Source organism: Lithobates pipiens, unplaced genomic scaffold (assembly GCF_037356315.1).
Source record: "Lithobates pipiens isolate NorthernLeopardFrog02 unplaced genomic scaffold, aLitPip1_a1.2 Scaffold_8, whole genome shotgun sequence".
NCBI classification, from domain to species: domain Eukaryota; kingdom Metazoa; phylum Chordata; class Amphibia; order Anura; family Ranidae; genus Lithobates; species Lithobates pipiens.
In genome coordinates this window covers 561594628-561618999 of record NW_027507903.1, presented here as the reverse complement: position 1 = coordinate 561618999, position 24372 = coordinate 561594628, and the positions used below count along the sequence as shown (strand labels likewise).

Genomic DNA, 24372 nt, shown 5'->3' with positions numbered 1-24372 from the left:
AAACTTTGTCCTGTTGCTTATTTGTTGTTATACTATATATCTCTTTCAGGTGGTGTGCCCCATCTTGGCTGGTCTCTTACATTTCTTCAGTCTGTCAGCCTTCTCCTGGCTTTGTCTAGAGGGTGTGCAGCTTTATCTCATGCTAGTGGAGGTATTTGAAACAGAGCACTCTCGTCGAAAGTACTACTACCTCTGTGGCTACGTCTTCCCAGCCCTCGTGGTGGGGATTTCAGCAGCTGTAGATTACAGAAGCTACGGCACAGATAAAGCGTGAGTGGACTACTGTCCTTCTAATTTTGGGTCTATCTGATAAATAGTAACCAGCTAAGTTCCTCCTTTTCTTAATGTTTAACGGGTGTACAAAAGTATACCTTCTACTCTCTGACAAATATAGTGTCCCACTATATACTCATATCTGCCTGATTTTTTTATTTTTTTTTAAACTGACTTTTAAGTGGGAAACTTATCTACTTTCATTATTGGTTTAATTTGTATTATAAGATAACCATTAGCATCTGCATCTCTTTACTCTTCAAGACTATTTTAGAGTATCTAAAAAATAAAATAAAACATCTGTTGCAGATGGGGCCTGTAATTTGACTTCAGCATTTGTGAAGATTTTGTTCAATAAGGAAAACACAACAACAATGGAGTTTGTAAAGTGTTCTGTACACAGACAGTGCACAGAACACTCTTGGTTTCCATTGTTTAATGAAGTTACATTTCTTTGGCAGCTCTAGAATACTATAGCAGGCAAAGAGTGACATGCAAATGCTATTATTAAAGCATACTTGTGCTTTGGTCACACAGAGCAAATCAACCTATTCACCCAAATTTAGCCCTTGCCAGCAGTACATACTTCCTTTCGCTCCTCCGCTGCTCTGTATAGTCCCATAAGTCACCATACTAGTAGCATATAATAGGGCTATGGACGCCTTCTGTGACAATGCTGATTGGCCCAGCACTGTCATATGGAGTGGGTCACATGCTTTTCCATTATTAAAAGTACTGGGAATTTCCTTTGGCTCCTGTAAATGAATTGAGCATTGGGAAAGCTAAAGAAAGGTAAGAATATGTTGCCAGATGGGGATGGAGGTTAAAGAATAATTTCAGGCATCAGAATGTTATGGATAGTTACATATGTCTAGCTTGGACCAAAATAACTATGTATATGACATTACATTGTTCCAGCTATGTATATGACATACCTGGCTGATGCTGCTGGAAGCTGATCTTTGCTTGCCTCTGGGTCCCATGCCAATCAGCTGTCTTGCTGCATTCTGAGCACAGTAGGTCGGCCATTCGGCACAGGCAACTTTCTGGGAATGCTTTGTATCTTCTGAATGAATGCAAAGCATTCCCTTATTGGATGAGGTGGGGAGGTGAGATCACACTCTCCACCTCGGCTAATCAGAGAATGCTTTGCATTAATTCAGAAAATGCAAAGCAATCTCTGAATGGCACCCATGTATTCATAAGGCATCAGGCTGGCCATTCCGCATGGGATCCAGAAACAAGTTGAGATCACTGCGGTAGCAATGTCTTCTTCAGTGATTTTCAGCTTCCAGCAGCATCTGCCAGGTATGTCATATATATATTTACAATGGTCCAAGTTGGACCAATGTAACTGTGTATAACATGCTGATGCCTCAAATTATTATTTTTAGCAATTACATTTCTTGTGTTACAATTGTGTATAATATGTGTGTTTTATATATTTTATTTTTTTTGTGAAAATGGGGTTCTCCTTACGATGACCATGTGTGAACTTTCTTTACCAATGTTTACCTGCTTTTCTCATTCTAATAGGGCAATAGTCTATGTTCCCTCTTGACTATCTTATGTAGTTTATTGCCTGTCTCATATAGTTTAGCACTAGGTGCCAACTTTCTTCTTTTGTAATCAGTGTCTGACTATGGGTTCTCTGCTCTCTAACATTTATGTATCTTTCTTTTTCTCTGTCTTTGTGTCTGATACAATCTCTAGACATATACCTCTTTCTCTGTCTCTCTCGCTGACTTTGGGGAAGTGTGTTTATCTCTCATTAGCCAGCTATCTGGATGTGACTGTGTCTCTGCTCTTCTATCAGTGCCACTGACTGTTTTCCCATTTCTCTCTCTGTCACAGTTGCTGGCTGCGGGTTGATAATTATTTCATCTGGAGTTTTATTGGCCCGGTTTCCCTTGTTGTTGTGGTGAGTGATGATATTGTTGTCTTCAGCTTTCTCCTTCTCTTTAAGTCACTGTCTAATTCTCCCCCCACGTACCTGCTTTGTCCCATGTGTGCTCCGATGTTGAGCTGCTGCACCATTTTCCGGCTTCCTATAACATTCTGCAGCTGAGTTATAAAAGCAGAGGTAAGAAAACTGGAGTAAAGGTAGATAAATTATTTATATGCATCAGTCAGATCCTTTATTATTTTTGCTCAATTAGGTCTGATTGGTTGCTCTAGGCAGCAACCCCTTTGTCCAGTTTTCATAAACTTTTTTCTCTGTCCTGCTACTACTACCAATGCTACTACTACCCCTACTACTACACTTTGTACTGGATCTTGGCACTTTCCTGTTCTTCACAACACTCCAATCTACACTGTAATCACAATTTCTAAGATGACCATACATGTACATGAGTCTGTGCATTACATATCTTTGGTAAATCTGGAGGGAAATGTACTAATGTACAATAAGGCTGTAATGTGCAAGGCCAGCTTAAGAAGGACCAAAACTGTGGAATAGGAGACCAAAAAGGCAAGTACAGGACAGTGGACTAAATAAATCAACAGTATTATCTGTGGACTCCATGAACCTGATCTTTTCCCTGTTATGGACTTACCACACTTTGTTCTGCACTATGCATCTATATGAAGGCAGCCATCTAGGTAGAGGAGCAGGGCCTTACTTCTTCATGTCAGAGGTGCACCCCTGATGACCAGTGGTCTAATGACTGGTGGGAGAATATCTGAAAAGCAGCAGGTGAGGTGCAGAATGCACAGATTACATAATAAATAAAGTAGGGAGATGCTTCTCTGCCAGTCGTCGTGTTCAACCTTCCTCTCCAGTAAGGAGAACAGTGAACAGTAACATCATCAAAACTCACTCCAGTTCCCATGAGACTAGTTTTCAGAGGCACATTGCTTTCACACTGCAAATATACTGCTTTTAGGACTGGGCACAGTAAGTGCACTGAAATCTATCATGAATAATTAAATAAAATATTTGATTTTTCAGAGCACAAGTACTGCTTAGAACTATTTACCAGCTCTGGATGTTTCCTATAAGATAGCCAATCTTCACATTTTGAGTTCAGGCCCTAAGGAGTCAGTGGTGTTGTCTTGGCTGCTGCAACCACTACATTTACTGAGGCATGGTCCACTTCAGGTCTAATTACGTTTCCACTACTTTACATCTAGCTCTTCTGTACTGTTACATCTTTATCTGCTGTACTAGTCCTGCAGATCATGATGTAATAATACAACAGATCAAGATGTAAAGCAGTGCAAAGTGAAATGGACCTAAAGTGGACCATGTCTCAGTAAAGGTAGTGGCGGTAGCAGTCAAGACACAACCCCTTATACCTTAGGCTGCATTTACACTTGCATTTTGGGCCATTATCAGATTCCTGCAGCAAGAATCTGAAGATTTCTTCAGTTGGTATCACAGGTGGTTAAGCCATGAAGCCTATACAAAGCAATGACAGGCCGACAGGAACCATGGCTGTCCACCACTGTTCACGTGTATCGGCACATGTAGCAGTTACTGCAGTTAGAGACAGATGATGAACCCTGGATTGACACTGATTATGTCCAGGACTAATCGTCTATCGCTAAACCTCAGGTAACCACTGGATGTGTGGATACATGTGTGGATACATGTGAACAGTGGTGGACAGCCGTGGCTCTTGTCAGCCACCTGTGATTCCAGCTACAGAAATCTGAAGATTATTGCTGCAGGAATCTGCTGTCTGCCCTAATTGCAAGTGGGAATGAGGCCCATCTTTGATGCATACATATTTCATTATTGCACTACTGGAAGCAATGTCATGATGTGATTATCCAGTTACCAAATGAAAGCTTTCTATTTTAATATTTTCATGTAGCCTAAAGCTTTAGCATACAGGAGACATATAGTCATACAAAAAAAGGAGACAAATGTCAAATGCATGTTAAAGCTTAAATGTTGCCAAATTTTTATTTTTATTTAATTGGAGTGTGGAAGGCTTAGGATCTTTGTTAAGTTTTATATGCTGTCTGTGTCCCATCCTTCCTGTTCTGTGTAACATCAAGATACACAGACAGCTGTAAAATCCTGACTTAGGTTTTAACCCTTCCCCAGTTTACTAAATATGTTTTTAATGCTGTGGGGAGATTTCCTCTTACGTGTTTATCTAACACACTTAAAATAGACAGAAAATTAGAGAACATCTCCATAATGAGTACACAGACAACTATAAAAACCAGACAGAAGTTGTAATCCTTCCCCACGCCATCCAAAACAAATAAAATTTTACTAAAATTGGGCTTCAAGCTTACAGTCTACTTGGGAACATACAGAACATAATTCTAAATTCTTATAAATAAACTCTCCCTTTCAGTGACTGTATGTCAAAATTGTGTTGTGATAATGTCTTTAGGGCTTGTGCTTTCAAGTACATTTCAGTTGCATTTGAGATCATGGAGGGCCCATTCACCCCTGTGGGGAATGCATCTTAAAGAGGAAGTAAACCCTGATGAGTTTACTTCCTCTTTCATTCCCTGCAAAGGTAAAGCATAATGGACTACTATGCATTGCATAGTAGCCCATTATGTGTCACTTACCTGACACAGGAGCCAGCGAAGTCACCGCTGTCCCCTGTAGTCCGCCGCATCCATCATCTCAGTGGGTCTCGCAGCTCCACCGCTGTCATTCGGCGAAGCCGCAATGACATCACTCCCGCGCATGCGCACGTGAGCCGAGATGCGTGGCATTGCGCGGCATCTTCGTTATCGAGGATGCCACGCTCAGTGCGCCTGCGCGCCGCTGTCTACGGCGCATGCGCCGTAGACAGAGGTGCCCGTCTTCGGGCAAATATCTCCTAAACCGTATAGGGTTGGGAGATATTTCTTGGACCTACAGGTAAGCCTTAATCTAGGCTTACCTGTAGGTCAAAGTGGTTTGTAAGGGTTTACAACCACTTTAATGCGTTGAGATGTGTTGCATGATGTAGCCAATCAAATAAGTGGTTTGCACTGCACAAAAAAAGTCATGCCGCAATGTGTGTTTTGTTGTGTGGTAATGCTGCAGCATTCTGATTGTTTGCTGGGTTGCTGTATAAAATTAATGGCAGTTGACCTTCTTCTAAGGCTTGGTTGTGATACGATTTTGATACGATTTTCAGTGTAATCATGTAGTGCAACTTGGATGTGGTTTGCACAATATATGGGGCCAAAATCACGCTGAAATTAGGCCAAAGTAGTACAGGAACCAATTCCAAAATTGCATTGATGTGAACAGGCACCACTGAAAACAATGTGATTTCCATTGTCATGCGATTCAAGTCGCATCTGAAATCACACTAGTTTGAACAGCGCCTAAGCTGAATCAACCTATGGCAAGCTGTCTTTACATTTCCATTGATTGTACAGAGAGAGAAGCAGTTCCTATGTGAAGAAGTATCTTATTCCTGAACTAAAGCCAGTTGCCAATTCGCCCTTTTTCTAAAAAAAAAAAAAATAATTAAAAACCTTAATTTCCAGTGCTTTTTTTTACAATTAACATTAACATTTTAAACCATAATAAGAAAATAAGGAATGGGAAGTGCTATGCAAACAATGGTGTAACTATGGTGTAAAAAAAGGAGAAGTGGCTAAAAGTAATTTATACCTCCTGGGGGAAGGTCCACTGGTTACAATGGATTACACCAAATCCTGAAAAAGTCAAAATGATCTTTCAAATAGGTGAAATATTAGGTTCAACTTATTTATAAATAGAAATAAATGCATTATAGAATATATTTCACACAGAAAATGACACAGTGTGTGGAAAAAGCAAAGGAAATGGAATAGTTTTGACAATACCTGCCATGCAAATGGCAGGTATTGTTAAAATACAAAACAGGTTTCAGAGTTTTCTCATAGACCCCATAAATCTCTATTTTCTTTACCCCTTATCAACAAGAAGAAGCCAGGAGCAGGTTTGTAGAGAAGATGGGAATACTGGGACTTGGGTGGCAAAGTGTAGGGCAGAGAGCACCCTATTTCAATGTGTTCCCCATAAATATGTCTTTGTAGACAGACTTAACCTTGGAGTTATGAATTATGGGTTCGTTTTTAAGGTTTAGGTTAAGGGTTAGGACTCAGACAGGGAAGAATTAAGTGCTAGTGTATGTTTTATAGTAGGTATGACAGGTTAGTGACACCAATGCTGGCCATACACTTATAGTTTTTTTTTGTTCAGTTCCATCCATGCAGATACATCATGGATGAACAAATCTCCTGTTGAGAGCTGGCCCCAGAAGAACAGTGGCTGATTGGATTCAGTCACTTTTCGGTGTTCCGCCTGGGAAAAACAAAATGAAAACTCAGTAGCTTCAAATACTGTAGCTGCTGACTTTTAATACATGGACACTTACCTGTCCAAGGAGCCCACGATGTCGGCACCCCAGCTGATTTTCAGATCAGCTGTCGGGTGCTGCCTGCGCCATTCATCATAAGGGAAACTGGCAGTGAAGCCTTTCGGATTCACAATTGATTCTCTACTGCACATGTGCAAAGCGCGCTGTGCATTATAACTGGCCCAGCAGTGGAGGAAGGAGGAGGGGTGCTGTCTCCCGGACGTGGGGAAGGGTACCTGTCAACCCTCCCCTTCCTGAAACAGGGGTGGAGGAAGCAGTTAAGCGGAGGTTCCACTTTTGGGTGGAACTCCACTTTAAATATGCTCCCGCCCCCCTCTTAACACCTCTGCTGCCTTGTGTAAGAAAGATGTATATGCGTACTTATTTTCAGCCCGCTTCGGTCTGGTCAGGTGATCCCCTGTGTCAGCCAGCAGTGGCTGCAGGGGAATAGAGAGGGTGCCCAACAATGGCTGTGAAAGCAGAGAGTGATGATGAAGTCACCCATAGGCTCCCATGGTGCAACTGTTGTTGGTGGTCTCTCCTCTCCCCTGCAGTTGCCACTGGCTGACACAGGGGAGCCGGATCACTTGACTGGAGCAGCCTGAAAATAGGTAAGTACACACATCTTTCTTACACAGATTAGTTAGTAAAGGTGCAGGGAGAGGGGAAGGATCATTTTTAAGACTAGTTAGGCTTTAGCTGGAATTCTACTTTAAGGTTGGATTCACACCTATGCATTTTTTGGTGCTTTTTGCATTTTGCAGATTTGCACTACAGTCCATTTTCCTATGGAACATATTCTGTAGTGCAAATCTGCAAAATGCAAAAACCACTAAAAATGCCTAGGTGTGACTCAAGCCTCAGGGAGAGTTTTTGAATTGAAAAACTGGCTGAGCATTGTCAGCTGGCAACAGAAAGTGCTGTTATTGGCAGGATCTCAAGGTAATAAACTTTGCAACAGATTAAATAAAAAAAAAGTGAAATGTGCTTAAGAAAACTGTACATAGTAAAGCAAAATAAATAGGTGGTTAGCACTTCTGCCTAGCGCCACTAGGGTCATTGATTCAAATTCATGGTATTACCTAAGGAGTTTGCATGTTGTCCCTGTGCTTGTGGGGGTTTTCTCCTGGTACTCCACACTCCAATGACATCCTGATAGGTTAAATGGCTTCTGTCCAAATTGTCCCTAGTATATGTTTGTGAGTTAGGGACCTTAGATTGCAAGCTCCTTAAGGACGGGGACTAATGTGGATGTACAATATATATATAAAAGCGCTTCGTAAATTGACAGTGCTATATAAGTACCTATAATAAATAAATTATACCAAACATACTATAAAATAAATTTTGGGTTTACTTGGATTTTAAGGCACTTCTCACAATGCCCATCGTAGCTTTCTCCAAGAAAAAAATAAATAATCATCTTCAAAGCCTTTAGACCAGAATGACTCCAGTCAAGGCAGCATGAAATACCCCCAGCCATGAAGGAATTTAGTGTCAGATCTCTGATTACTTTGCGCTGATCTCTCCGTCTTGGGAAAATATAAGTAGCATTGCAGTCACCGCTGTCTAATTTTTTTACTCATTCTTTCAACTAATTCATTTCACCATCATGTCTTAACCAAATGATGCTTGTAATAAAAATTGGAAATAAGAGGCTGAAAATAACAGTATGTTTCTCCCAGGACCAATTAGGTATTTTAATTAATATACCATTTTCAATACAGCTTAAGGGATTTATTTTTTAAAGTGCGGCAGGCTGATTCCAATGGAGCATAACTTTGATGGTGGAGCAGCCTGCAGCTTTGTAAGTCTCATTCTCTATATATTTTGTGCTAAGACAAAGACTTGCTGTGATAAAGGCTTCGTGCATGTGTGGAAACAGACTGTTAAAATTCCACGTAGGTAGGACCACTTGGAGATCTAAAAAAATGTTGTCCTTGGCCTGTCATAGTCTTTTGAGAGCTTCCAAAGATAATCATACATGTAAATCAGGAATAGCTGCGCTGCGCAAGTCTAGCAGAAAGGAACATATCTTTGATCAGTGCAACCTACTTGATATTATTTCCTTTATCGACCGTCTTAATTTCCAGATACATTCTCTTGTTTTGAGGGTTTCTTCTCCCACTGCCCCTGTTTTTATCACAGTTCTGTAAACTGCAAACTGAATTCTTAAATTCTATTACCTGGGCTTTTTAAAGGGGAACTTCTCCCTACCTGGATAATACTTTATTTTTTAATCCCTGATCATTGTATGTAAATAAAAAGCATACTACTATTCCAATGGAGTCTAGCATTGACTTTCTTCCAACCTAAACTCTTCTTTGTCACTCTGCTCCCATGTTGCCATTTTGGAACAAGATCCCATGCATGTGCAGACGTGCTGCAGTTCTCTGCCAGTACCCATTCACTGGCAAGGACCTGTGGCTGTGGATCTGCACATGCGTGAGATCTCACACTTAAACAAAGAAATACTGCCCAATGGGTTGTGATGTAGACATCCCAGGAGACAGCAGGTGGCTATACACGTCATCCTAACTTAGGCTTGGATTCAGAAAGTGCATCCATTGAAAAATAAAAAAGGTATTCCATGTTAAAAAAAAAATCCAGTTGTGCAAGCCCATGTACACACGGTCGGAGATTTTGGCAACCAAATCCGTCGGATTTTGCCTGTCGGATTTAGTCCGACGGATTGTGTCCGAAACTGTTGCATACACACGGTCGGGCCAAGTTGGCAAAAAATCCGATCTTTCAGAACGTGATGACGTAATTTCGTTACGATGGGACTACGTTCAGGCTAGTAGCCAATAGCTTTGATGTAGGAATTTGATCTGAGCATGCGTGGCACTTGGTCCGATGAAAATGCTCTACACATGATCGGATTAGGTCCGTCCGGCCCAGTTGGTCGGGAAATATTTCCAACATGTTGGAAAATTGGGTTGGACGGAGATTCGGACGGAATCAGTCCGATGCATATCACACACAGTCGGATTATCTGACGACACGGTCCGATAAGACTCATTCCGACAGATTCTCCGACCGTGTGTACAAGGGCTAAGAGGGAGAGGGAGGTGGCAAAATAAAGCAAGTGCTTATCGTGGGTGAGGGTCTGCTTTAAGTAAATTGCCTAGTTCACCAAATGGTGGACTTAGTGGACGCCACCAAAGTGATCATTTAGTCAAAGATAGATGTGGGTGGGCCACAAAGAAACAAAAAATTTCCCAGCACACTTACCAATCATGTGCACCTTGCAGCAAAGTCCAGTTATAGATTGGGGTGGTTGACATTTTTTTGTACAGAGGTGGGTGGGCCTCTGTCTTCTTATTGGTCCTAGATGCTCCAATAGTGATACCTCTCTGCCATAATTGCTCTGCTTTCCACTTGAGACTTTTGGATGTTCTTGCCCACCTGCGTTCCAGATTCTCCTGTTGCAGATATTCTACACTTAAAAAAAAAAGCTGCTGTACAGACACAGAAACTCAAAGGCAGAGCTCTCAAATCCTATAGAAGTTCAAACAATTCAATCACATGTATTTCAAGGAGAATTAAGTTGTGTGAAAATTAGCTTTAAATTAGAATGAATTTGCAAGCTTACATACTGTAAGTAAGGCTCAAATTTGCATTCTTATTTGATTTTACTTAGGGTAGATGTAGGTTGCCTTTAGGAGGCCTTGTGAACACTGTCTAGATCAAGCATCACTTAGCACAAATGAAGCAACCCTTCAACCCACTGCTTATAGTTAATTTAACTCTATGTGCAGCGGTTCTGCTTTTGGTACGTTTGACTGTTATGCTAAGCACAAAAGTTTCTCGATAGAATCATGTCCAATCAGGATCAATGAATTGTGCTTTGCAAAATAAATTAGCACATCCTAATGTAGGTGGAGCTTAGATGGCTTGTTAAAGTGGAACTTAAGCCACCTATACTTCTGTGTTTTACATCTTCGGTCAACTTTATTGAATGGGCCATGATGCCTAAACTCCAGCACTTATAGTTTCATAGTTAGTAAGGTTGAAAAAAGACACCATCCGGTTCAACCTGAGTGAGGTGTCTACAATTGTCCCTATCCCTATACATTGCACATTCACATTCACATTCACATTCATATTGGTCCCTACCCTCAAGGAGCCCACAATGCAAGGTCCCCATTCATATGTGCAGAAGCTAATTTATCCCAGCACCCAAGAATGGCAAAAACAAACACTGAGCTGCATGTACATTCAAAATATTTTTTTTGAGCAGGCAGGTAAGAATTATTATTATTATATTTTTTGTTAGGGGGGTGCTTTAGGCATCTGCACCATATGCCTGGTCTTTCTCTCTCACATTTTAGCTTGTGTCAGGGTTCAGGACAGCTGCCAGCTGAACAGAAGATGTCACTTGATCTCTCCATCCAGGCTAAATGGAGGAGGAATCTTCCTTGTTGGCTGTTGTATTCATATAGTCGCAGCACTTTTGGAACACCTGAATTAGTGGCTGCATCTAATTAGCTGCAGTTACTGTTTGACTGTTTTCTGGAAAAAATCCTTCCAATTTTCAGTTGATGTTTGTTGAGCCAGGTGGTGCCGAAAGCTCAAATTCTGTTTCTTTCAGCAGGAATCAGATGAAAATTGAGCTGCATATGGCCAGCTTAAGACATTGGTTGACCTCTAAACCCCTAGCACAAGCTGAAAGTGACTGTATCATGTGCAAAAACAAGTCTTAAAAAAGTGGGCTTGCAAAATTATACTCTATATTCTTACCTCTTCGGTGGGTGGTGAGTCTTCACTTGAGCTACAGCCTGGTCTCCCTGCTACGCACTGTGGTTTGTTCCACCTACTGTGCCCTGTACTGATGTAGGGGTGGCAGACAGAACCACAACATGCAGTGGGAGATGCAGGCATTTGGTATACATGGACGTGTCTTATGCCGAAGATTCCCCTCAAGGTGGTCGTTCTTAAAGAGAGTGAAGTTTGGATTCGCCACCCACCTAAGAGATAAGTATTATTAGGAGTCTTCTTTTGCAGGTATGATCTATTTTAAATGTTTTATTTTTTTTTTAAATCTGATTCAGACATAAATAATACTAAATATAAGGAAAAATAAAAAACTTTCATAATCTAAGCTAGGTTACTTATTTCAGACAAAGACTGAAATGCATTTAATATCCGTTCTCTTTAAAGAAAACGTGAACAGAGGCTGACTTTGATGACCTCCTTCTAAAAACATTAATTGCCTGACTGCGTCTCACCTCAATATTTTCTGAGTCATTGACCAGTGACCAGCACGCAGCAAAGGAAAGGATACCACACCTCAGGTCATGCACGTCATGAAGAATTAATGAGAAAAAGTCACGTCATGTATATGTAAAGAATCTACTAGGCTTAGCATCAACAGAAATGTATACTGCAACAAATACAAGTCAATTAAACACATTGCTGCTTTTTCACCACCATTTTCCCCTTTACATTAGCATGTGAAAATAAGAAATGCAATGCAATTTAGAGGTTGTAAATAACATCTACAGAAAAATGCTTTTAGTTGTTAAAGTATGTCAACCCAGTTACTAAAATCTTCTAAGATTAACACATTATTATGATTTTAAAAAGAAGCTTTCCATATTTTAAAATCCTAAAGCTTCCATTAAAATAATACCTGGTGATACTACTATGAAGGTCTTTGTTCAGACACCTCCTGTTAGAGGGTGACAATGCTCTGTCCCTGTCTACTAACTGAGCTCCTTTGCTGTCACCCTGTCACATGAGCTTCCAATGGAAGTCACAAGTGGCCATAATAACACACAATATACCAGTATAGTCCACTGTTGTCACCATCAGGAAACTTTTCCTGAGAAATGCCATGCAGCAATCAGACAAGTGTATGCATGTAGACAGGAAGTGGCTACAAAAAGACACAGGAGATCAGAAGAAGATGAAAATGCTGAAACAAGTATGGTATTAAAATGTATCAATTATTCAGGATGCACATGGCTCATTTACACTTGCAGCAGTTGAGCATGTGTCTGACCCCCACCCCCCCAACTGCTCCCCCTTAAGCTCCAAAGTCATCGTACAGGGGTGTACATATGGCATGCCCGTGATGCTTTGCTTCTTGGCAAGAATGTTGCATTCCCGTTTTGGTTGCAGCACGGTGGTGCAGACTTTTAATGGCCAGCATGAGCCGCTCTTCAGAAGGCTGACACTAGTGTAAATGAGCCTTCGGTATCATTCGATTAGGGTTTCTTAAAATATTACCACAGAAATGCTAAACACCTGGCTGTAACTCATAAAAACTCCACCTCCTTTGTTTTAGAAGTGAAAATATAGAACACACCAAAGTACATATGTTCTCATATAAATATACCAATGTTTTGTTCACATCCATTCAACAATAGAAAAAAATTACAAACAAATCTTGGCCAAGATTAAGGTTAAGAAAACAACCCCACCCACACCTCTTCTTGTAAATTGCCCCTAATATATTCATAAAGCAAAAAAGCCATACATAAAAACATAAATAAAATACATCCAGATATCTATACATGGGTCAATACAGTATGAATGTATTTTGCAAATGGAATCTCTTTCAGTTCATTCACTTGTCTCCAAAATTTTATAATAGGTCATACTCCACTGTTGGGAATGGAACCCAATAATAGCAACCAGAAACCTTGGCTTATATACAATGACCATCCATCCTAAGTTGTGGAGTATAGATCAAGCTATAAGCTATGGCAAAATGGATTAATAACACCCAAATTCTTATAATTTCATAATGTCCTCAGTGTATAGGCAGGGGCCATCAGGAACATGTAGCTGGTGAAAGATGCCTGACTGTTTTTCTAGGATTAGACCAGCCACATCAGAGGCTTAATGCTCTAGAGCCTCTAATGCAGCTGGCCTAATGTCGGCCAAACCGGTCAGGCATCTTTCACCAATCTACAGGATCCTGATGGTCTCCTGCCTATGGAGTGATGAAGTGGCCTATGGACTGGTCTATGCTCCACAACTTAGGATGGATGGCTTTTGCACTTATACCTGGGGGATGTTATGCCTGTTACCTTTACTAGAATATAACATGTGGAGATGTCATATTGTTTATACCATGCACGACACAAATAAATGCATTTTCCAAATGCAGAGCCAGTCCTACTTTTTTGCAGTGTTTTGGCCAGTATATTGGATATAATGAGTGTTTGAAGAACTGATGTTATATAGGATTGCATCTTTTTTGTGGAAATACAATTTGGTACAGGAATTTTTGGAAGTTGTTCCACCACAGATTGATTGCCATACAATACAGTATACAGTATCATAGTGGTCTTCAAACTGTGGCCCCGGGAGCGGATGTTGCCCTTTCCTTGCTTTTATCTGACACTTGAGGCATTATTCCTTCCACTGACATGAATGATGGGACATAATTCTTTCCACTGACAACAAAAATGGGGCACTATTTCTCCCAACAACACCAACTATTTCTCCTCCTAATACCAAAAATCGGGCATTGTTACTCTCACTGGACACAGTCTGGTCCCTCTAAAGTCTGAAGGACAGTAAACTGAATTCTTCCTTAAGAAGTTTGGAGACCCCTCATATATGAAATTGAATGCATAAGATATACAGTATATATTTGCATTGCACAAGAGACATTTAAAGATACAGCTGTTCTATCTGAGGGTCTAGAAAAGGGATCTCAAACTGGTGGCCCTCCAGCTGTTGCAAAACTACAAGTCCCATGAGGCATTGCAAGGCTGACAGTTACAATCATGGTTACCACAGGCAGAGGCATGGTGGGACTTTTGCTGGACTTTTGGGTTTTGCAACAGCTGGAGGGTCGCCAGTTTGAGATCCCTGGTCTAGAAGTATTTCTTCATTGTATATAAGCTATGGTTGGGTTAGTGTAAAGTATGACCTATTATCACATTTTAAAGACAAGTGAATGAACTGAAAGAGATTCAATTTGCAATATACTTTACTTTCAGACTGAATTGATCCATGTATAGTTATCAGGATGAATATTTTTGATGTATTTAGATTTTTTGCTTTAGCCATATATTAGGGGCAATTTGTAATAGCAGGTGTACTGTAGTTGGTGTTATTTTTGCAACCTTATACTTGGCCAAGATATTGTGGTCATTTTTCTATTGTTGATATGATTAAAATATTGGTATGTTTATATCAGAACCTACTGAATGTACTTTGGTATGTTATCTATGTATACTTCTAAAAAAAAAAAAAAAAAAAAAAAAAAAAAAAAGATTTGTAGCTTTGGGAGTTGCAACCAGGTTTTTAGTATCTCTGGGGTATATCTGAGTCCTCCACCTATAATTGTTTGATGGTCTCTTCTTTGATGGGCAGGGGGGCTATAGTAGAGGAACCGTGAGGATTTTATTTTTCAGGTTTTCATCTTCTTAGTGATTTATTACAGGCATTTATATAGCACCTTCAATTTACACAGTGCCTTGCATGCTATTCATTCACATCATTCTCTGCACTTAAGAAGCTTACATTTTAAGGTCTGTATCTCCCATGCATACATAGGTATACAAGTGCATTTCTCCTACCAGCAAATCTTTGTGGTGTGGGTGGGAAACCCACGCAAGCACAAGGAGAACATGGAAACTCAATGTAGATAGTACCCTGGCTGGGATTTGAGCTGAGAACCCCAGTGGTGCAAAGCAGAATTCATAACCACCAAACCACTGTGCATCGTGGAATAGAAAAATTGCTATATATATATATATATATATATATATATATATATATATATATATATATATATATATATATATGTTAAAGCTATAAATAGATCCGCCAGTAATACAACTTGTATGTTTCGTTTACCAGCTGTTCCACCTGATGTCAGTAACTAAGAGTACATTTCACATTTAAACCTACAAATGAATCCACTTTTTACTTCCTTTAAATCTGGGTATAAAACTGCCTGGCCGCAACCCACAAATTCAACATAACCCACTAGAATTATGCCATACTTATCCCTTGCCATTATGCTGCATACAAGCATATATTGTGAGAGGATTATCACACATGAATAAGATTGACGGGAAGTCTCTGGGAGGAGGTAATGGGATTATGTTAAGAAGGAAAAATTTGTGAGCGCTGCATGCAGTCTTAGTGATGCCTTCCAATGAAAAGAGTTAAAGTCCTATAGAAAGAATTTTATTATTTCATCTCTAAATATTGCCATTAGACTCTTACAAAAAGGAAAGTTAAAAAAAATTAATGAGGATAGAATGGTGTTGTTTTTAATGCAATTCTCTGGGCCTCATACAGTGCGGGCGGGCATTTTGTCAGCTGAGCCGCTTTTCATTAAAATGTGGCCCAGGAGTTCACAGTGCAACTCACAAATAAGGCGGAGGTATAAGAATGTATTCTTTAATCCTTTTAGGTTTTATTTGAAATCTCTTAAAGTCCAGCTCTGCCTAGAACTGTTCTAATGTATGTGCTTCTTGACAAGTTAAATTATTTATAGGTTTCTATGTTATACCTCTTGAAGGCTCCAATAGTGAGATATCTCCGGTAGGTTTCCTATTTTTAACCAAAGGCCATAGCAATTATTAAGAGGGGGTATTACCAGTTTACCAAGGGGTTTCTCTGTAAGTAGAATAGATACAGCATGTTATGAGGGAATCCAGCTGGGATTGAAGTAGATTTCACTGCTGAACTCAGATGCAAGATGCTGATGATCTACAAATCACTGCACTAATGTGTGATGTTCAGTGGGAAGAAAGCTCATCACATTGGTGGCCACCAAAAACATTAATGGTGGTCAGTGGGAAGAATGCTCCTTACATTCATGGTCAGTGGGAAGAATGTTCCTTACATTAGTGGTCAGTGGGAAGAATGTTCCTAACATTGGTGGACAGTGGGAAGAATGCTCCTTACATTGGTGGACAGTGGGAAGAATGTTCCTTACATTAGTAATCAATGGGAAGAATGTTCCTAACATTAGTAATAAATGGGAAGAATGTTCCTTATGTTTGTGGTCAGTGGGAAGAATGTTCCTTACATTAGTGGTCAGTGGGAAGAATGTTCCTAACATTGGTGGACAGTGGGACGAATGTTCCTTACATTGGTGGACAGTGGGAAGAATGTTCCATACATTAGTAATCAATGGAAAGAATGTTCCTAACATTAGTAATAAATGGGAAGAATGTTCCTTATGTTCGTAGTCAGTGTGAAGAATGTTCCTTACATTGGTGGTCAGAGGGAAGAATGTTCCTTACATTGGTGGTCAGTGAGAAGAATGTTCCTTACACTGGTGGTCAGTGGGAAGAATGTTCCTTACATTGGTGGTCATTGGGACGAATCCCCCTCTTACTGATAGGTAAAAAAAAAAAAAATCAATGGTCTCAGTGGGAACTTATCTGAGAGGCAGAAATGAATCATTGTTCAAGGAACCTCTAGCAACCTCTGGAGGAACCATAGCATTCCACGGAAACCTGGTTGAGAAATGCTGGTCTAGTGTAATGTTTTACTTACTGTATACCTCCCTTTCCTGGCAGCCACAGCTCCCCTTTCTGATGATGTGGGATGGGAAAGGACCCTCAGCGTTTTCAGTAAAATGCTGGACTGCTTGTCTTGCATTGTACGGGATGACAACATAGTGGGACCAGCAAAACTAGTTGCAAAGATAAAGAAAAATCAGTAAAATTGCATTTAAAGGTAGACAAACCTTGGCAAAAGGAGCATCAAAACCTAATCCATGTGCTCTCTCTCATCCATCGCAGTTGGTCCGAGCTTCTTGGAATGTATCTATCTCATTTAAACTGGGCTTCAAAGTACCTCTAAGTCTAAACTCTGATCGGCAGAGAACGGCAGAATAGAGCGGGGGGTGTCCCATGACAACAGGATCACTTCTGTAACCTTCACCGTAATCAATAACTCTTTTTTCACAAAATGGCTATTTCTGCTTATGGAGGTGACTGGCACGCTTTATTTCACTTTAACTGAAATGTAAAGTGAAATGTCTTTTTACACAGTTCAGCGGAAAGAGGAAACAATGTACAGTGTGTTACTTATCTCATCAAAGGTAATAGAATTTAATGGAGAATTAATGTGGTAAAACATGAGCTCCGTGGTGACGAAGGGAAAGTGCTGCAAATCTATTTGCGCTTGTAATATGTGAGGTTTGAATAGATGCATATGTAATGACATACACTTTAAAGTGCAACACCACTTTTCTCTGCACATCTGACAAATTCAGTGTTACTATTTAGGGCGGTGAACTAGTTATGTTTGTTAATTAAATGAATTACCTGCCTTTTCTGTACTGTCTTTAAGAGCCGAATGGAAATAGTCTCCCATTTTCCCAGAAGTTGTGTTTTCTGTGCGCCAGGAGAAGTCTTGTAGCTTGATGTCGCAGATCTAGATGCATTTTAGAATTTGCATTGCTATATTCAGTTCATGCCATCAAGGTTTTCATATATTTTAGCAGGATGACATTAATGTACACTATACTGTTAAAGGTATTGGGAGGCCTGCCTTTACACACACATGAACTTTAATGACATCCCTGTCTTAGTCCATAGGGTTCAATATTGAGTTGGCCCACCCTTTGCAGCTATAAGAGCTTCAACTCTTCTGGGAAGGCTGTCCACAAGGCTTAGGAGTGTTTCTATGGGAATGTAGCACCCTCCTAGGTAGGTGCTAGAAGAGAGTATAGTTTTTGGTCTTTCTTCTTACCAGGAAGATGGTCAGGTAAAACTTAGAGTGCTCTCTGCCTACCAGGGAGCAGGATCTATTGGTTAGGTCTGCTCAATGTGCTCAGGTGCAGCTCAGCTTGTTTGACTGTTTGTTTGTCCCTCACTGGTCCAATAGGGAGGATATTGGACAGTGGTAGGGGACCTGACAAGTGAGCGCACAGGCTTTGTTACAGTCCTGGCAATTGGCAGAGGAAAAGTGCTGCATTGCATGCTGGGATACTGTATTTAAAGTCCAGGCACATGTTCACAAAGTTAGTTGAGCCGGGCAACAGAGTCCAGAAGGAAGGGGGTGGCTACCCTCTCCTCTGCGGAGGTGGCAGTGTGGCCCTGGGTGGTTGACCCAGGGGCCTAGAGAGAGAGAGAAGCTGAACACAAAGGTCCTGCAGAGCTGACTGGAAGGGAGATTCAATGTTCAATGTTTGACCATTTTTTCAGAAGCACATTTGTGAGGTCAGGCACTAATGTGGACAAGAAGGCCTGGCTCGCAGTCTCCACTCTAATTCATCCCAAAGGTGTTCTATTGGGTTGAGGTCAGGACTCTCTGCAGGCCAGTCAAGTTCCTCCACCCCAAACTTACCCATCCATGTCTTTATAGGCCTTGTTTTGTACACTGGTCCAAATCATTTGGTGGAGGGGGGACTATGGTGTGGGGTTGTTTTTCAGGGGTTGAGCTGGGGCCCTTAGTTCCAGTGAAGGGAACTACTAAGGCATCAGCATATCAAGACTTTTTGGACAATTTCATGCACCCAACTTTGTGGGACCAGTCCACCATGACTGCACACCAGTGCACAAAACAAGATCCATAAAGACATGGATGAGAGAGTTTGGGGTGGACGAACTTGACTGCCCTGCACAGTCCTGACCTCAACCCGATGGAACAAATTTTTTCGTCCAACATCAGTGCCTAACCTCACAAATGCGCTTCTGGAAGAATAGTCAAACATTCCCATAGACTCACTCCTAAACAAGCCTTCCCAGTAGAGTTGAAGCTGTTATAGCCGCAAAGGGTGGGACAACTCAATATTGACTCCTACAGACTAAGAAAGCCATTAAAGTACATGTGCGTGTAAAGGCAGGTGTCCCAATACTTGACAATATATGGTATATTTTTAAAGCCAAAATGTTATTTCATTTTAGATAGAGTAAGAAATAGTTAAAAGTCTTGTATACATTTTTTTGGGGGAGGGGGGTTTAAGCCCTTGTACACACGGTCGGAGAAACTGTCGGAATATGTGTCCTATCGGACCGTGTTGTCGGATAATCCGACTGTGTGTGGTATGCATCGGACTGATTCCGTCGGAATATCCGTCGGACCCAATTTTCCAACTTGTTGGAAATATTTTCCGACAAACTGGTCCGATCGGACATACTCCGATCATGTGTAGAGAATTCCGATTGGACAAAGTGCCACGCATGCTCAGATCAAATTCCTACATCAAAGCTATTGGCTACTAGCCTGAACGTAGTCCCGTCGTAACGAAATAACGTCATCACGTTCTGAACGATCGGATTTTCCGACAACTTGGTCTGACCGTGTGTATGCAACAGTTTCGGACAAGATCCAACGGGCAAAATCCAACGGATTTGGTTGGCAGAATGTTCCGACCGTGTGTACAGGGGCTTAGACTTTTAGATTGTAAGCTCCCATGAAGAGGGTCCTCTGATCCCTCTTGTATTGAATTGATTGTAACTGTACTGTCTCCTTCCAGTTTTGGAAAACACTGCACAAACTATTGGCGTTATATAATAATAATGAAGTGTATGCTATGTCCAGCTGGCTGCTGGTTACTTTAAAAATTCTCTCATTAGTGAATCTGCATCCTGCCTGCAGCAGTGATCTTCTAGCGCTATGGGGGTTAGAAGCAGTCACTGTAACAGTGAAGGAGAAATTCTGTTTGTCGTCTCCTTTCTTATCCATTCACAAAGCTCCTTGAATTATTTTCCCAAAATGCAAAACATTCTGTAAATCATCCTGTCATTTATCCGCCCTCTTCATCTCACAGAACAGCTTGCATTCTGAGTAACTGTGCTTCCATCACCTTTTTTCACATTTTTAAGTATTGCCCCATAAATCATCACCTTTCATCATGGGGCTGCCATGAGGAAACAAAGCCCTGCCTCTACCAAGATGGCCACTTCCACAAAGAGACAGGTAGAACAAGGCATGGTAAGTCAGTATGGAGAAAGATCAGCCACACTGAGCCTACAGGCAATACTGGGGACTGCCTTTTTTTGGGCAACCCTTCACAGTTCCAGTCCCCCTCCCCCTGTCTCTCGCTCTATCTTTCCCTAATGCCATTTCTGTTCCCTGAAAAACAACAGTACCTCTCACATCTATCTCCCTCTCTTCCTAACTTCCAAGCGCATCCATTACAATATGCAAATTCAGCTTATGCAAGACTTTTGTAGACCAAGTAGCTTTAGCCCCAAAAGCGAACATTTATTATATTGCACCTTATCAATTCTTAGATGTGATGGCTGCATTAGCTTCATGTTTTAGGCGTTCTTTACTTTACTTTCAGCAGGTGATCTGGCAGGCAAGTCTGTTGTTTTTCAACAGAACAAGCTGTCCTGCAGATGTAGCAGTCACAGGCTTGAGACAAACCATTTACTACTGACAAGGGGGCTTACAATGATCAACATTTATTTATGTAAAACCTTTAGCCCAAAAGGAAAAAAACATGATGATGTAACTGCTTATAAAGTGTAAGGCTAGAATTCAGCTTCAATTTGTTAGTGCATCTAAATTTGCTAGTGCATTCAACACTCCCCTACCCCAAGTTTAACAATACTGTTGTAAAAAGGTACCCTCTGTGCTCCTTCATCCAGAGTGGGAGAACACTAATACAGGAGGTGTGTTACTGGCCAGATCACCAGGTGAAAACAGAGGGGGAAACAACAAAAAAAAATAGAAAACAAATGCAGTCACCACATCTAATGATTGGTAAGCTGCAATAAATGACATTCATGGTTTTGGGTTTAATACCACTTTAATGACATAATATAGGCTTTTATAGTATGTGCCTGAGAATCTTAAACTGTACCTCTAGCTAGAACTTTTTTTTCACGTTTTAAATAAAATGGAAGCGTTAGAACCCCTGTCACGCCGCTGGAGAGATTTACTTTCTCTACTTTTCCTGGTGATCATTGTCACTGGGACAGAAAGTGATGGGAAATCCAAACTTTTACAGTTGCTGCTTGGTCTGGTGACACAGTGGTGTAGTGGTTAGCACTCTCACCTAGCAATAAAAAGGGTTGCTGGTTTGAATCCCAACCACAACACTACCTGCCTGGAGTTTGCATGTTCTCCCTGTGCCTGTGTGGGTTTCCTACAGGTACTCCAGTTTCCTCCCACACACCAAAGACATGCAGGTAGGTTAATTGGCTTCTGATCCAAATTGGCCCTAGTATATGAATGGGAACCTTGGATTGAGGGTAGGGACCAATGTGAGTGTGCAATGTACAGGGATAGGGACAATTGTAGACACTCACTCAGGATGGACTGGTGTCTTTATTCAACCTTACTAACTATGTAACTAAGAGGGATTATAGGTATCCATACATAGCTTAAAGGGGTTGTAAAGGTAAATGTTTTTTCACCTTAATGCATTCTATGCATTAAGGTGAAAAAACATCTTATACTGCCGGCGCCTCCAGTCCCCCCGTTTTACTTACCTGACCCTTGAAAAGCCTGCGCTTGCCTCCCGCCGTCCTCTACGCTCAGCCTGGCCGCTGATTGGCTGGAGTGGATGGATTGAAAGTGGTGCAGCCATTGGCTTGCACTGCTGTCAATCACATCCAATGACGCAGCACGCCAGGGGGCGGGGCTGTGTGATACAGCGAGCTGCTATAGCCGCCGGCTGTATCATGGGAGCGCGCCCGTACATGCTTCTCGCCATGCGAGGGAGCTCACATGAACATGAGAAGTACCTGCGGGAGGAAGCAGAGACAGCCACCGAGGGACCCCAGAAGAGCAGGTTCGGGGCCACTCTGTGCAAAACGAGCTGCACAGTGGAGGTAAGAATAACATGTTTGTTATTTTAAAAAAATAAAAAAATTTACTTTACAATCCCTTTAACAGCAACTGCATCTGATAAGATCGGGTAAAAATTTGCTGATTCGTCAAAAATCTGCTGATTTTTAAATTGACTTTTGTTGACTTGTGGTAGTGCTTGCATGGTGGTGCTTGGCCCAATTTTCAGTTGATTCAGCAGTAGGGATGAGTTTGGGTGTATTTGAATCCTAGTCTGATCCCGAGTGGGCAAAGCCTTTTAAGACGTCACCTGTACAGGGCCAGTTATCTGTGGCCAATGTATTTCCTTTATGGAATCAATTCAAGAATCAGCAGATCAGCGAAAGAAAAAAAGAACACACAAAAAGAAAAAAAAGGTCTTCACTATAATATGTTATAAAGACTGTCAGGTTTAATCCAGTCACCTACAAAATACATTGATTTCACCAGTAATGGATAGATGATAAGTCTAAGACAGGAACCCTAATGTGTGGACTGTTCAGAGGAGTGATTGAGATTGATTTATTAAAGGAAAATTGTTTTTTAACTTTACAAGGGAAACTGCACTTTTTTTCCCAGAGCTTGGCGTATGTGCGAAATTTCACTTTGCAAATATCCAATCATGTTCAAGGAAAAAAATGAATTTTTGCTTGCTCATGATTGAAAGATGGACATCAACAGAGCTTCAACTCGTTTACTAAGCTCTGGGGAAAATTCCCATGCAAAGTGCAACTTCCCTTGCAAAAGTGAGCAGTCTATTTACTTTTGACAATTCACCTCCCATGTGTCCATATTTTCATTATAAAAGTGGAACTTTGTTTTCATTTTAATACATTTCCGGCACCTCCAGCACTGAAAAGCGTGCTGAGGTGTGCTGGATGGTCCATTGATTCTGGCTACTGAGGGGATCTGCTGTCACTGGAGGGTAATCTGTTGTTGGTGGCGGGGGGTCAGCTGTTCCTGGGGTGAATCTATTGTTGCTGGGAGGGTAAATAGTTGCAGGGGATCTATTTTTGCCGGGGGATCGGTTGCTGCTGGAGGGGTCTATATTGCTGTGGAGGATATTTTATTGCAGGGCATCTATTGTTGTTGGGTGGATATATTGTTGCTGAGGAGATATTTGGTTGCAGGGGGTGTATTGTTGCGTGGGGGAGGGGGGTATTATTGCTGGCTGCAGGAGATCTATTTTACTGCTTTTCTTGTTATCATTAAAATATTTCACATAAAATACTTAGTACCATAAAATGATATTTAGGTATTCTCTAAAAGCAGGGGTACAGGGAGGTGGGTAGGGGTAAAACCAAGGGATAGTGATGGGTGGGGGGTGGAGACAGGGGTGATTCAGAAGAGGGGAGTACCTGCACCTATTCTCTGAGTTATTATACACACAACTCAATGCTAAGTATTCTGTGACTTTGCAGCCTCTTGTGGTCATCGCTGAGTAGTGCACAAGGTCCTTCAACCAACAACTCCATACTGCCAATATCAAGTGCACACCTTCCTTTGTGGTATTTCTTTTGACAATGCCAGTGAACAAACTGCTAGTCTGAAATCTTCAAGGGAAGTGTACTTAGTACAGCCTAAGCTAGCAACAAATTTAAGGCCAGTAATTTATAATCAAGCTTGATGAGTCCAAGCTGATTGTCTTTAGACGGTGGAAGACGTGTTAGATTGAAACACACAGAGAATCACAAAGATAACCTGCCATTTATAACATTTCATTGTGGATTCAAGGGGTTTTTATGTCTAGAATCAAGAAAGAAATTATGACATTTTACAAGAAATTTCAAATCAAGATGTTCTCTAAAAAATGTGCTTTCCATTAAACTGGTCTCACGGTTTAATAAACCTGAGAGGTGGGTGATCGGGGAGCACAGCAGATAGCTGGAGGAGATGGAGGCTGAGGAAAGCTGGAAGAAAGGAGAACAATAGTTTTGCCCATTGCAAAACAAATGAGATTCCGTGTTTAAACTATAAAGGAAAATTGAATTAGGCATTCAGTTGTTTGTTGTAGATTTCTGCTTTTTTGGCCTAGCTTTCATCAATCCTACAAGAAAGCAAGTTTATC

The 24372-nt window shown here is 41.1% G+C and overlaps 1 protein-coding gene across 3 annotated transcripts in view; it reads left to right on the top strand.

The window, feature by feature from the left end:
• The window catches only part of ADGRL1 (adhesion G protein-coupled receptor L1), a 624094-nt gene that overhangs the window by 576451 nt on the left and 23271 nt on the right, over nt 1-24372 (top strand). For all 3 annotated transcript variants that reach the window (XM_077470079.1, XM_077470078.1, XM_077470080.1), the window contains 2 exons: nt 50-270; nt 2128-2194. In XM_077470079.1, coding sequence (XP_077326205.1) covers nt 50-270; nt 2128-2194 — 288 coding nt within the window. The remainder of the gene's footprint in view (nt 1-49; nt 271-2127; nt 2195-24372) is intronic.